The sequence below is a fragment of the Gymnodraco acuticeps genome, unplaced genomic scaffold, assembly GCF_902827175.1.
Source record: "Gymnodraco acuticeps unplaced genomic scaffold, fGymAcu1.1, whole genome shotgun sequence".
Taxonomy (NCBI): Eukaryota; Metazoa; Chordata; class Actinopteri; order Perciformes; family Bathydraconidae; genus Gymnodraco; species Gymnodraco acuticeps.
The window spans coordinates 210548-226381 of NW_022991117.1; the positions used below are offsets into that span (position 1 = coordinate 210548).

The 15834-nt window shown below is 37.8% G+C and overlaps 1 protein-coding gene across 3 annotated transcripts in view; it reads right to left on the reverse strand.

Moving 5' to 3' along the window:
- The window catches only part of LOC117560215 (stress-induced-phosphoprotein 1-like), a 31822-nt gene extending 21221 nt beyond the window's left edge, over positions 1-10601 (reverse strand). For all 3 annotated transcript variants that reach the window (XR_004571130.1, XM_034237057.1, XM_034237056.1), the window contains exon 1: positions 10375-10601. Coding sequence is in view for 2 of the 3 variants with exons in the window: in XM_034237057.1 (XP_034092948.1) it covers positions 10375-10420 (46 nt within the window). In the remaining variant the exon portion in view is untranslated. The remainder of the gene's footprint in view (positions 1-10374) is intronic.
- Between the last annotated feature and the right edge of the window lie 5233 nt (positions 10602-15834).

The window sequence follows — 15834 nt, forward strand, 5'->3', positions numbered from 1 at the left end:
AATAACCACCACATGTCGAATGCAACATGTGTAAATCCATTCATCAGAACATGTTGCATTGGTTTTTCTCAAATAATACAGAGGTCGTATGTTTTCAATCAATAACAGATCAAGAGTCCTTGGAGAGAGAATGCTGTTCAGTCTCCAGACAATATTCTTCTCTCTCAAACACAAGATGACGACAGGCGGAGAAAACTCTGTCCAAGAATAGTTCCTCTTCCTTTCAGAAACTTCTGGAATGAACAGAAACTAAATATGTTTGGCATTAAGAGCCACAACACAACCTGAGCCACAGAAAGACTGAAGGCAGATGAAAAGCAGGAATAACTACAGACCGAGGAATATGCTTGTTTTGGATAAACACATATAGCCAATGTCAAATTATAGGTTTGAGACTGAGACAAGTTTCCCATCCACACAACTTAAAAATACTAACAGAAGCCTATAGAATACTTGCTATTGTGTATGGAGATCTTGAGCATGGCGATTTAAATTGTGACGGTGAATATTCTTCAACAGGTGCAACAAAAACACTGAGGGAAGTGAGGGGGGTGTCAAACAATCTGCACACATTCACACGGTCTACAGAGGTGTTATCACGTGGAAAAAACACCTGTGAAGGTTTGAAGGTTTTTCTCCTGATTTTTTATCAGTCTTTTCCCAGAATTATTAGGATTTCAGGCCATAAATGAAGTTAAATGTTGAACGCAGAGCTGCAGACAATCATAAAACCGTTTTAATTGAAATAGTCTGATGTGGATGCATTATGTTGCAATAAAACAATAAATGTATACTCATTTGGAGGTCTACTTAAAATACACAATTTGAAGACATCGATGACCATTTTGAAAGTTCAGATTTGAGGGCAATAGAAATGTGTGATTTGAGAAGCAGGTTTATTGTTGGAGGTTTTAATCTTATCACTATCTTTACACTCTAAGCTTCACCCAAAATAGTTTCATTTACACGTTTTAATACTCAGTCCTTCCCATACACCTAGTCTTAAATTAAGTTATTATATAACAGCAGACTGACATGTTAGCTTGAGTAAAGATTGGAAGAAACTGCAGTTATTTTTTCTGAAATGATGGCATATCAAGGTCGGACTTTAGCTACATGAATGAAGTCTTTGTTTGGATATAATATTTGTCATTGTGCAAACACCAGTAGAAATGCAACAAAAAAAGTCACAGATTTCAACATGTATCTTCCCGGGAAACAATACCAGGATCTCAATTACAAGTTCTCTTCCATGGAACCGTGAGTGGGAGAGGTTACTGTGAAGTGCTTTCAAACTTTCCTTAGCATTATTCATGAGAATTAAAAAGCTAGAGTGATTCTGCAGAGAACATCAACATGCACCGACTGTGTGAGTTAAGTGTGTGTGTGTTTGACACCTCAGTCATCTTAAACCTTTCACTTGTGTGTGAAAATTATAACCATTCACACGGCATCTATTGCACGTCTGTCCGTCCTGGGAGAAGGATCCCTCCTCTGTTGCTCTCCCTGAGGTTTCTCCCATGTTCCCTTTAAACTGTGGGTTTTCTCTGGAAGTTTTTCCTTGTACGATGTGAGGGTCTAAGGACAGAGGGTGTCGTTTTCTCATACTGATATTCTGTACAAACTGTGCTGTTGTATTTGTTGTAAAGTGTCTTTATTGTAAAGTATTTTATTGTATGTACAGCACTTTGGCTCGACTAAAAATCATTTTAAAAATGTGTTATATAAATAAAACTTGATTTGATTAATTCTGTTATTAGAACGTCAAAACTAATGTATCCTCTGTCGTCTGGCCATACTGTAATAGTAGCTCATGTAACATCAGGGTGTAAACAACTCAATTTAAATATCTGAGAGCCCCTGTTGGATGAACGTCTTAAAGTATACTTTGCTGGTCAAGTAAAACCTTTTTAAATCAGGTTGCACCCCCTACAGAAAACCAACATTTGCATACAGACGACATCCTTCTAAATTTTACACATTACTTATTAAGTCTCACTGCAACTGTATCTCTTTCAAAAACTCTCCACTTAAACCCTCACAGCCAAAAATAATCCCCAAGTATCCAGGGGCGGACTGGGACTAAAAATCATGGGTGCTAGTGAATTGTCCGACCGGCCCACTAGGGATGCATACCGGTATCCGGTATTACCGAAATACCGGTTACTGGTGGCTACGGTATACCGTACCGAAATCAGATCCGGTTTCGATACTTTCAAAAAAAAAAAAAAAAAAATTGTTCGTGGCCCGTGATGGCGGGTGTTATAAATTAGATTGCATAATCGTTTCTCATATTTTATGTATTTTTGTTTGTTCAATACTAGAAAGGTAAAAGTCCCACAAATGAACTGTGATGGGATTTGTTTTCTCTCACCAGTGAAGGCAAATGTTGATTTTAAAGATGAGATTTGTTTGTTTGTGCAATGCCGAGATCTCATGACCTTTATTCTATTATTTATTTGTTCTCTAGTCGAATCTCAGGTTTAACATGAATTATAACGGTCTGTTTGCATTGACAAGATGTGCTATTCACGCGGCACACCTGATGGCGGGTGTTATAAAATATATTCCATCATCGGTTTTCTTCATATTTTTAATGTATTTTTCATTGTTTGTTCAGAACTAAAAGGTCCAAGAAGTCCCACAATCGAATTGAATATTCATTTGACATGTTAACTATATCGTAAAGCGCTTCATGGGAGTAATTGTGGGATGATACATTTTCAAAGTATCACGGTATCGTTCAGTGGTATCGGTATCGGTATCGTAAAAAAGTCAACGATATGCATCCCTAGGCCCACTTCAGTAACGGCCCATCGGGATCGTCCCGAACATCCCGATGGTCAGTCCGTCCCCGCAAGTATCCCTGCTGACTATTACAACTCATAATGTTTTCATAATGGGAGATCGGCCCACAACCATTAACAGAATACACCAGGGAACAAATCAGAAACATTAAGTCTGTAATTGGTTGCCAGATTTAGAGTAGCTTTGCTGTCAGATGATGGCTGGTTGAAAGAAACGTCTCTGATGAACATGCACTTGATGTCTTACTGGTTTTCATTCAGTTTAGGTTCATCATATTTTATCAGCAGATGAAACACTATGGAAACTTTCAACTATGAAAGAAACAAAAAACTCTAGTTTCCCTATGCAGCACAAAGATATTTGCATATGAGCTCATACAAAAAACAGCAGTTTATTTTTAGTTCTGCCATACCGTGAGTTTCAAACAAATCAACCAAATTGTATCCGACGTTACAGACAAAGGAATGGATTAGTTTTAACTGCAAAATGTTGAAGTTAATCAAGTACGCTGCTTGATATGAAAACCACCTGTGCTATAATCTTGTTCTCAAGGCATCTAGGCAGGGTGGCCTTGACCGTTCTTTCCCCTCTTTTAAACACACACACACCCATATCAACACACACACACACACACACCCGTATCAACACACACACACACACCCGTATCAACACACACACATAAATCTTTCTTCTGTCAACATCAGTGTCTTTCTGTTTACGCAAGAAGAAATACTAGGGGTGTAACGGTTCACAAACATTTCGGTTCGGTACGTACCTCGGTTTTTTGGTCACGGTTCGGTTCGGTACGTTTTCGGTACAGCAGAATTTTTTTTCACAAAATAAAACATATATATATATTTTTTTTATTATTATTAAACTGTGAATAATGTATTCACTCAAATAAATACAAAATATAATAAAATAAACATTAAGGTGCAGCATTTCGATTAACTGAAATAATCTGTATTTGAACTTTACTGTAGGCTACTAGTACTCACAAAACATAAACTATTAGTTTTGGGTTTTTTATTTTTTATTAAACTGTGAATCTTCACTAAAAAAAATATAAAATAAAATAAACATTAAGGTGCAGCTTTTCGATGAACTGAAATAATCTGTATTTGAACTGTACTGTACTAGTTCCTAAGCAGCCAGTTTGACATTAGGACTTGCTTGTCATTGTATTTTCATGTTTTTTTAAAGAAAGATGAACTTGTCCACACTGAAAGGGCAGATCTGCTGGCACTAACAATGTCTCCTGCTGTGGAGAAAACCCTCGCTAGGGACAGAGGTAGCACAGCCAGGTAGCGCTTTGCTAACATGGCAACATAAGGATATTTGGTGTTTTGTAATAGCTTTGGCTCGGTCTGAACTCTCTGCGAGTGGTGGAGGCTTACATGCTAGTGGAGTTGGGTTTTGCACTTCAGTCTGTTTTCTTTTGGTACCGGTGATATTCACGTTCGGGTGATGCCTTTTCAATGAGTGTGCTAGCTTGATGTATTGCCAGCCGCGTAACCAATTTTAGTTGAACAATGCCGACAAACAGCTTTGGTTCGGTCCCACCTGTCTTTGTCCTTCATCCTTGTACGTAACTGCGAAACCAAAATGTTCTCAAACCGGAGACTTCAATGATGCTGGAGGATTTTCGAGCTCAACTTTATCTGCGTTCGCCATTAATTTTCGACAGTTCCTCAAATTACTGACTACATTTGAACGCATCCCTCTGACCAGCTCTCATAGTATGCCTCTCATCCAATTAAATGACTTGCTCGCTCTATGACGCGTTGAACCCAATGTGAGCAAATTACTCTGAATGCTGCGACGCAGCACCTGAGATTACTTCCAAAAAGTTGTTCACGTTCTCAATTTTTTACGTTTAACGTTATATTCGTTCGGTACACTTCGGTACACACCTGTACCGAACCGAAGGGCCCGTACCGAATAATTTCGGTACGGGTACGTGTACCGTTACACCCCTAAGAAATACTCAATAAGAGTTATGATTGAAATAATGGCTGTTCTCCCACACGTTCTACTTTATTCCAACTGGTTCTCTTTTGCAGTTTTTCTCAAAACAGTTATTAATAAAACACAACACTGACCGTCTGTCTCACAGTCGAGTACAGGAATTAGCCCTGTGAACAGTTGGAAGGTGTTCGGTTTCCCGAGAAGTGACTGGAGATGAGAACCCGCTATGCAAGCACTACAACTGAGACTGTGGTGAAGTGTCAAAAAGGCTTTATTTTGTCCACGACACTGACAAGGAGTTGACGAAGCACACGTAGAGGGAAGACGTGGAGCTGGGCTGATCAGGAGGGGAGGCTGGACGTGGCAGCCAGAGCGGCTGGAGTATGTGGATCACTGAAGAATAAACGAAGAACTGGCGAAGTCTGAAGATGGGAACCAGGGTTTTAAGCAGGTGCAGGTGAGTAGTGGCAATCAGTGAGATGAGCAGCAGCTGAGGAGGTGAGTTGGCGGGAATCGGAATGTAGGTAGCCACGCCCAGCCAGGGAGACAGACACATAGCCAAACAGACAAACAAACTAACACAGACAGGGAAAAAAGAAGGAGGAAGTACTGCAGATCCTCACAGAAGGGGTTTAATGTAAGAAAAAAAGATTACAGAAATGTTGATTTATGGTACCATTTCAGAAAACATAAAAGCTTCTTACTAAGCTTTTACAAATTAGAATCATAAATGTTTGTCTCTGAAGTATCCTGAAGGGATTTCCATAGAGCGTATTTAGCCGGGATGTTAAGCCACCACATCTCATCTTGTGATCAATTTGGTTCCAAGATATTGGCCTTAACAATAGCCACTACTATTCAGGGTTCATACACAGATTTCTGCTCAAACTAAGAAATCATTTTAATGACCCACGAAGGCTGTTTTGCAAAAATATTTTTGGATGCTGCGATAAAATACAATAGTGGCTTGCATCAATAAAACATAGGGTAGTAAATAGGAAAACATAGAAATTATTTGGACAAGTAAAAATGTACTGAAACAAGATATACATTTGTTCAGCTATCAAAGACATTGCATTCTGTTTTGGTTACTATCATATCCCTTGGAGTATTAAAGTACACAATTATTGGCAATGCTGACTGCATTAGGAGAATATTGGATATTTGATTGTTGTGTTAAAATTGTTTTTTTGTGTAGCACTAGCCATATGTACGGAAGAGGATTAGGGCCACATAAAACATTTTTTTTGTGAGGATTTGAAAAAAATATTATTATTTTTTGTTCTGACTTTAATCTCAGAATTCTGACTTTAATCTCAGAATTCTGACTTTAATCTCAGAATTCTGACTTTAATCTCAGAATTCTGACTTTAATCTCAGAATTCTGACTTTTTTCTCAGAACAAAAAAAAAACATTTTATTTGGGAGAAAAAAGTCCGAAATACCGGTAACTGTAGAACCAGCTTCACTGCGATTTACACATTGCAGTAGGCAACAATGGAGGACGTGAGTGAATTTCTGCGCGCCAGAGGGGTCCAAGAGGAAACCATAATAAGTCATTTTACAACCATCTGCAATGTGTAAATCGCAGTGAAGCTGGTTCGACAGTTACCGGTATTTCTGACTTTTTTCTCCCAAATAAAATGGTTTTTTTTTGTTCTGAGAAAAAAGTCAGAATTCTGAGATTAAAGTCAGAATTCTGAGATTAAAGTCAGAATTCTGACTTTTTTCTCAGAACAAAAAAAAAATGTTTTTTTTCAAATCATCACAAAATGTTTTTTTATGTGGCCCTAATCCTCTTCCGTACATATGAATTTACTTCTGTGTGGTTATTTTATTTAACAATTTCTAAATAGATTTTTTCTGCGACTTTTCTGCGATACGTCCCTAATAGTATTAGGATATTTTAGGGTATTTTCTATGATATATTTTCAGTGATATCTTATGAGAAAATAAGTTTCTATGTGTCACAATAAACTTAACAGTTTGCCTTTAAATAAATGTGTCAAAACGTTTGGAAGTGTGTGTCTGGCCGATTGTTTCTCGTTATTTGTAAAGGTTTTGCATCATATCTTACACCATCTGAAAGACTGTTTACTTCCCTTTATAATGGTGTCTTGTGTTGTCAGTGATCTGATCTCATTTACAAGACAAAACATAATTAGATTTCCATTAATAGAAACTATGAAAACAGCATTACCATTGTGGTGGCCTCTGAGTCTCTTTTTCATTAGGAAAATAATTCCAAGGAACAGGAAACACACAGCTAATGAGTGTCTGCGGCGAACACTGAATCGTCTGCCCCTCCTTTCACCAAACAGATCTCACACACACATACTGTACACACACACACACACACACACACAGGCACACTCAAAGACAAAGTCAAATACATGAACAATACCAAATAAAAACACACTTGTGAAAGTATGCAGCCCAAAGTAAAGTCCTCTTCCCTCTGACTCATCCACATTCTTGTTTGCTGACACAATACAGAAACACCACTGTGGTGAGGTCACATTCAAAAGTACACTTCCACTGAAGGCTACATTTACTCGCTTGTTTCTGATTCACTTTACACAATTTCAGGAAGTTAGTTGAGTTAGTAAAGACGAGTTCAGTCAGCACCGCATTAACACCCTCTCAATGTCATGGCAGCACAGTCTGCATATCTTTCATCGCAAACAGAAAACACACCTGTTTCAACATTACAATGGCCATTAAATAATAATAACTAAATAAAGCACTTAAAGAGTTTGCCATTTGAGCAAGCACTTACAATGGTTTGGCTTACTTAAAGTATATTTCCAGCTTCCTTGTGGTTCTGAGTTTGTATCGTTATTGTTTATTGCACTTATTGTGGAGTCGCTTTGGATTATAAGTGTCAGCTAAATGCAATGTGATGTAGTGTTCAACTCATGGTCTACCTAATAGCTATTTTCTAGGATGTCAACAGTATGTTTAATATAAAGCCTTTGGCACGTGTAACTGTGCTGTTGTTTTGTGAAAGGAGAGAGATATAGTTTGATACTCTGGAAAGAGGAAGACAAGTAGAACAAGTACACTTTGATTAGAGTCGGTTGAGCAATGAATGAGGTAAAGCAACACATCTTTCTTAACTTAGTGGGTTTTTTAATAACTATCAAGCCTTTGTAAAGTTATGAGGAACACAGAGAGAAGTGCTGCCAAAAGTTTGTCCTCTTAAAAATAAACAAGTTCCGACTTGAGGAGATGAAGTGAAAGCAGAGGTAGGAGCATGGAGTTCGAGAGAGAGAGTCCAAGGACAACAGTATGATGAAGACGGTAGGAAACTCACACTGACTGGAGATGAACTTAATTCATGTCTGGAAGAAATAGATGGCAGGAAGAGACCGGAAGCAGCAGCCACTCTGGTGGCTACCATTAGCAGCTAACTTTGCTCTGCGATTTTTACATAAAAATGGAATTATGGATTATAAATGAAATAATTTCTTTATACAGAGACGTTTAAAAACCTATGGATTAAACGATTCAGCCGTGTTTTTTCTCGTTTTAATGCCATTGAACACGTCTTTTGATCAGATTGACAGCTACGGTGAGACGATCTTCCTAGAAGCTCCGTAAAAGGTACGTGTTGTGATGTCTGTGTTTGCTTCCCCTTTCGCGAGTCCGGATCACTCAGTGATGATACTATATACCTAAATAATCTGTGGAACCTCAGCTTTAATCGGATATCTTGTATGTGCAGCTACGATAAGTAATAAGGGTACTTTTATCTTGAGTTCTGTGCCAAAGACCGTTAGCATTTTTCGCTCAGGGGTCATTGCGATGCTTCTTATGAGACTTGTGTTTTGTTTTTGGTAAAAATTGTTTGTATCGTCAGTTAGCTGAGATTATTTCCGTTAATCTGGTATAACACATTAATAGGTTCTTAAATATTAAGATCCCCTGGGACACAGTGTCGTGAAAAAAAAAGTAAAGTACCCACAGGGACCTTGGGGCTTAACAGGTTAAAAAAACGCAATATATATCGCAGGGGAACAAAAAACCGCAATGTCAGTTTTTTTCAATATCGTGCAGCCCTAGTCAGCATGATAAAGTATGTATAACGAGCATTATCATGGACATGGACAATGTCAAGGTCCTGTTCTCTGTAACCAAAGATTGTGATTAAAATGTCAAGGATAGGATCTATTAAAGAGAAGCATTCAGTTTTGTTTCAGCCAAGAATCATATCCAAAATGTCTTTCCTAATTCTCAGTGTAATATTCAACTTTACAGTGCTTTTGTTACACTAAATAGTTAGTTGTACAGCTGTCTGGATGTAGTAAGTGTCAGTAAATAAACATGGTTTATGTAATATTGACTTTTGATGTGTCTGAGATTCCAACAATGCTTTAATTCAACCTTTTAAACATGAATGAATTATATCAGATGTGTCTTTATGAGAGCTGCAACTGTGGTCAAACCAGTTCCTGTGCATTCTTGTGGGGTAGGGATAACTTATTTCCCAGTCAAATGTTTTTTTTGATGGGTTTATGGCTTGCTGCCTGCTGAATCTAAACATCAACAAAAACTATTTAACGCCAGGTTGTAGATTAGAAGTGAAGATATGGCATGTGAGGATTAGAGCAATACTGGGCTGATGTTAAGCGTGAAGGAGAGGTTGCTTGGGGACAACGCCAATGACAAGTGTCATGTCACACATGGGATGTAAGGTAACAATGGGAAAGAATCACAAGTTTTGAAGTCACCAGACATGGTTACATAGCTGCAAAATGAGTTACATATACAAGTTTGATTGTGTTACTTTTGCAAAACGTTCTTTTAACAGTTCTAAAAATCTCTTGACACTGCTTTATTTAACTCCCAGCTAAAGCTAGCTCTTACACAAATAGAATAAGCTTTTTATTGTGAATTACTGTGTGTCTATATATATTATACATATGTTTTAATTATAATAATGTATTCTTTAATGTGTTCATCAAAGCTGGTGAAGGTGCAGCTAGTTTGAATGACTTTGTATACTGCAGGGTAGCTGGTGGATTTACTCCAGGTGGAACTAAAGTCTGATTTAACACTTGATTAGATTTCACATCATTCATCCACATCTGTAAAGTAACTAAAGGTATTAAATACATGTAGTGGAGTAAAAGTACACCATGTACCTCTGAACTGTAGTGGAGTAGAAGTAGCATAAAATGAAATTCTCAAGTAAAGTACAAGTACCTCAAATCTGTACTTAAGGACATTAATTGAGTAAATGTACTTAGTAACTTTACAACAATAGTTACCAGCTTTCATAAACACTTTAATGCATCAATAATTATAAAAACATATCATATATATTATTCTGAAATGGACCAATCTTCCCAATGACTACTTTTACTTTTGGTATTTTAAGTATATTTTGATGCCAATACTTTTGTTAGTTTACTTGAGAAACATTTTGAATGCAGGACTTTTAGTGAAAGAGTATTCCTACACTCTGGTACTTTTACTTTTACCTCAGTTCAAGATTTGAGTACTTCTCCTCCCACCTCCAGATGACCCTGTGTCTCCACCTCCTCTCCCCCAGAAAAAGCACCAGTTGATCGGCTGTCTCTCTGTGTTACTCACCGCCTCCTAAGCCCAGCAGTCGGCAGATATCTCTGGTGAACTTCATCAGGTTTTTCCGTCCTGCATTATCGACACAAACTAAATCAAATCTAAACTCTCACAAAGTAAAAGACGACACGTTTTCAGTCGTCATTTAAAGTTGACATTTCGCCGGTTAGGCTACCGTTTACTGTAAAAATGCCGCCCGTTGGTCCTCCTTCAAGTCAAGTCACCAACTGTCGAGCTAACGGCCGTAATGACGAACACGACTTCCGGTACGCACTTTCAAAAATAAAACAATGACGTGCGGAATTTGAGACTTCCGGTTTAATGAAAATACCAAAATAAAACTAATAAATAAAAAAGGAAATACTTCTTAAAACGGTTTAAATGATAAAGCGAGTACATGTAATAATTTTAAATACCTCTTAAGTTATTTATCTTGTGTATTTTGTATGTGTTTATACAATTTGGCCAATTCATTAATTATAATAATAAAAAAATGAATAATAATAAATGACTTGCGGAATTTTAGACTTCCGGGTTAAACAAAACATCCAAATAAATAGATACGATTTTTATTCATCCCAGTTACGGAAATTATTTGGTCCCAGCAGCATGCAGACAAGTATTGCACATTAATTAAACATTAAAAAAAAAAACAGACATAAACAGCAAATATATGTATAAACAGTAAAAAAAACAACAACAAAAAACAGAACAGTACATACATATCAACAGTGAAAGATGTTTATCCAGAGTATCTCTATTGTATATATTATTATTAAAGGGGACCTATCATGCAAAATGCACTTTTGTATGTCTTTTATACATAAATATGTGTCCCCGGTGTGTCGGGGAACTCACGCAGCGTCAGAAAATTCAACCCTCTTTCTTTTCCTCCGTACCCAAAAAAACGGGGCTATAACGAGCGGTTACAGATTTTCTGCCGACATTACGTAATTTCCATGGATGTATAATAAGAACTGGATACAGCGTAGGAGGCGGGGAGCTGCTCATTGACGCATGAGGACAAAATGGCCCAACTTTTGAGAGAGCGAAACGTCACAGATTACCCATCATGCCTGGCTGTCAGAGCAGAAGCACCTTAAACCCTGCCACCCGAGCTCACTCTCGGCTCAGTAGAATGAATGGAGACAGAAAATAAATCTAGATTCGGCTTTTAGTGCATTTTACAACTTTAAGGATCTAATGATTGTAATAAGGGCTATAAAATAGTTCATACTGGGAAGTTTATTTAGTTTTTAAAAAAGTATCCGCAGATTTACAGACGTCTCTTTCCCCATGTTAGTCAATGAGGAAAATTATTTCTGGGCACAGTGACGTCTGATACGGAAATTGTAGTACCGCCGTTTGGACACAACGAATATTTTCATCAGAGTCCGGCGCACTTCCTGGGGGCTTGGTAATTTCCGAGGGTCCCACAGAGAGTTGCTATCAGAAACAATGCCTGACGTGTTTTGGACGTAATCGCGTCTTTGTTTACATTAGCAAGCCTCGCTAACACTCAGAGCTAACCTGTACTGGAGAGCACATGTGTTTGATTGATTGATTGAAAAGTTTATTAACAGCTTGTATATTGGGTACAGTACAGTACAGCTCAAAACATACAATTGTTAAGGGGATGCAGACCAGAGAAAGACTTTCGTCTTGTTTACATCAGGGTCCCCCATTTCCAATTCATCATGTGTTTAAAAAGCAGGAAATAAAAAAAGGAACTTACCTTGTGATAAACCCGCAAGAGAAAAAGCATTTGAGCTCCATACTGTTTCAGAAATAATCCTTGATGTGGTTTAGAACAGGATGGTGTATTATCACAGCAGAATTTAACTTTATCTCCCGTAGAATTCTGATCAGGCATTAGCTCCGCCTCCTTTTTTTCTTTTTTTTCAAGCTAAGGACCCAAAATCTGCGTTTCTCTAAACAGGGCTGGAATAGAGGGGTATGAGGGATGTCTAAAATGCATGGTCTGTTTGTATTTTGAGAAAAACACATCATATTTTTATACATCTGAGACCCATAATATATGCCTAAAAATAGCATGATAGGTGCACTTTAATATGCAGATTAACAAGTAGAATTGAGCCAGTGTACTTACTAAACATGTACTATTTGCATTATAAGTTAATCATAGTTTGGAATAGATATTTTTTTTAAAGACGCAGCTGTAATTCACTTGTTAACTTGTAATGCCAATAGTAAATCAGACATTTACATTGTTACAGAGGTAATACTTCTTAAAACAGTGTAAATGATTACATGAGTAAATATAATAATAAAACACAACGATATCTCCCCCATTAAATCTCTTCTATATTTAAAAACGTAATCTTTCTTCTGTTTTTTACTGTGTAATTCCTCTTCTGGATTTGTATTGTGTTGTCATTTGTGCCAATTGATTACTTGACTGAAACTATTTGTTGGTGGTTTTTTTTGTTATATTGAACTTTATTTAATTTGTGTTCACACTTGTATCATCCAAGAGATTGCTCAAACGTCCTATAGTAGCTGGTATATAACTTAACAAATCTTCTGAATCTTCTGGGAATATGTAGTGTGGTATGGATCTGTATCAGGGACAATGAAGACTGTTGGGATGAAGCACTTAAAAATATATTTGTTCAAATTAAACAGTCAGTGTGGAGGCAGATAAGTTACATGCAAAATGTTGTACATGTCTACAGGTAAGCATAAAATAAATCAAATGGAAAGAAGAAATAGAAACTTTCCGATAATTAATCAATTACAATACTTTATTTTCAAAGACAGTCTTTTAGAAACCCAAAAGGGTCATGAATCAACACCAACTGTGTCAGAACTATATATCCGTGTTGTTTCATATAAGCAACCAATCCCCCAGTCTAGCCAAGAAATGAGAAATATCCTGCGAACAACACACTGTAAGCCATCTGGTGTTTCCTGGCAAGTTGACCCGCTTAAAACCAGAGAGCAGTGGTCTCTGGTCTGGATGGAATTCATATTTGTGGGTAAAGATAACATGTTTCACAGGAAGCAGCACGAGGAATGTAGACGGCACATTCGCCCGCTGTCTGTCACACAGGAAGTTCAACAACTTTTTATTTTTTGTGTGGCCATGCTTTTCTTCTTAACTCATAAATAAGTAACACACTGTTACTGTTACGTGCCGTAGTGGGTGTCTCTCAATGTCGAGGACGCTTCCTAGGACATGTCTTCCGAGTCAGGTCTATGGGCATAGATATGTCTCATAATTATTTGTGTGAACATAAAAATAATTCGTGTGTAAATATGTGATTTGTAAATTTAAAACAACATCCACAAATGCATTTAAAAGATTTGCAAACTCACAAATACGTTTGCAAGTGTAAAACGGATCTGCAAATACGCTAAATATGTTCACAAATAAAAAAAAGATCTGTGATTATCTCTTTAACATTTACACCTTTCGATCAGGCATTTGTGAATCCATTTTGTATTTGTGGACCAAAAATGCGCTTGCGGATCTCAAATCTCTGTTCACGGATCTCAAATCTCTGTTCGCGGATCGTCTTTTTACACACACGGAATTTTGAGACATATTTTCCGCCGGTCTCGGCTAAAATCTACTCGTGTCACTCGGTTATTTTCGGAAACCACGTGATGGCCTGCTGATGGCGACATTTCCGCATGATTTCAAAGTAAGCATGATGGTTTGTTTAATGCTCTGTTTTTGTATTATAATGAACAGCGGAACGTTGGATGTATTCTTCATCACCATAACCCTGCCCTAAATACGGTGCTTTTCTACAGATTACTTTATTACTGCACTGGTAAGGTAAAATTAGGCCGATTAATAAGATGTGAAGTGCTTTGTAACTTCGACCCGCTTGACTGAATACACAACAAACAATGAAGAAAGAGTTTTATCTGGGCTGCTTCGCTGCCAGCTGCTCCCTCGGGACCCGAAAGTGGCGTAGGCTATAGCCTGCACTTCAACATCAACGAAAGTGCTCGATATATGCTATATTGAACCAATAACACAAACTAACTGTATCACTATAACATGATGATGATGATGGTGATGAAGAATGCATCTAACGTTCCACTGTTCATTATAATACAAAAACAGAGCATTAAACAAACCATCATGCTTACTTTGAAATCATGCGGAAATGTCGCCATCAGCAGGCCATCACGTGGTTTCCGAAAAATAACCGAGTGACACGAGTAGATTTTAGCCGAGACCGGCGGAAAATATGTCTCAAAATTCCGTGTGTGTAAAAAGACGATCCGCGAACAGAGATTTGAGATCCGTGAACAGAGATTTGAGATCCGCAAGCGCATTTTTGGTCCACAAATACAAATTGGATTCACAAATGCCTGATCGAAAGGTGTAAATGTTAAAGAGATATTCACAGATCTTTTTTTTATTTGTGAACATATTTAGCGTGTTTGCAGATCCGTTTTACACTTGCAAATGTATTTGTGAGTTTGCAAATCTTTTAAATGCATTTGTGGATGGTGTTTTACATTTACAAATCACATATTTACACACAAATTATTTTTATGTTCACACAAATAATTATGAGACATATCTATGCCCATACAGGTCCTTCAGAAGCGAGGCAAGAATCCTTCCTAGCCTCGGAAAACGAAGAATGGTGGAACAGGCTAACAGGTGTGCGTCATATGCGAGGCCCCGCCTTAAATGGAGCGTGTTTTCAGCCAAAGATTTTGGAAATTGGTTCGTGCGCAAAGCATTGTAGGGATTTTAAGACCGCGGAGGATACACATGTGCAGCCTCGAAATTTCCCGCAACGAAGTACGCCGGCCTCGGTAGAATTCCAAGGATCCTGGACATAGAGAACCGCAGTGACGCATCCTAAAACCCGGAAGTAAGTTAGCATTTTTACCACGTCCAGTTCCTTCGATAAAAAGCAATGAAATTTCTCCATAGGATTTTGGAAAATAGCTCCAAATAAGGTCTGTGTTTGACACAAATTGAAGAGACAGATCACGTTTTGTTCTACGACATTAAATCAGCAGTGACCCCGCTGGTGATTTCTGAAGAGTTGACGTGTCTGAAAAACGATGGTTGTTAACATGTGGCTGAATATGACTACAGAAGTTGTCCAGGCCGTTGTACGTCATTACACCGAACACGTAAACACTCCTCTAAGTTTGTTTGCCCTGCTCTGCTTGAAAGCAAGTGCCTGCCTTGTGCAAACTGTTCAAACAAACACTTCAACTTGTACCATTTAGAATCTGTGTGTTTGAATATGGATCTTAAGTTGGCGTGACGTTGAAGCAGCCCTGCTGTATTCGTTTATAGCATAACGTTAGCATTTAGCTTCTTGCGACTAGATTTATGATTCGAAAAGTATAAAAGTAGGATAGACATGTGGAGATTATCCGGCTGAACAAAACGTGATCCGTCTCTTCAATGTGTTTCGACCACAGACCTGATTTCCAGCTATTCTCCAAAACCCTATGGAGAAATTG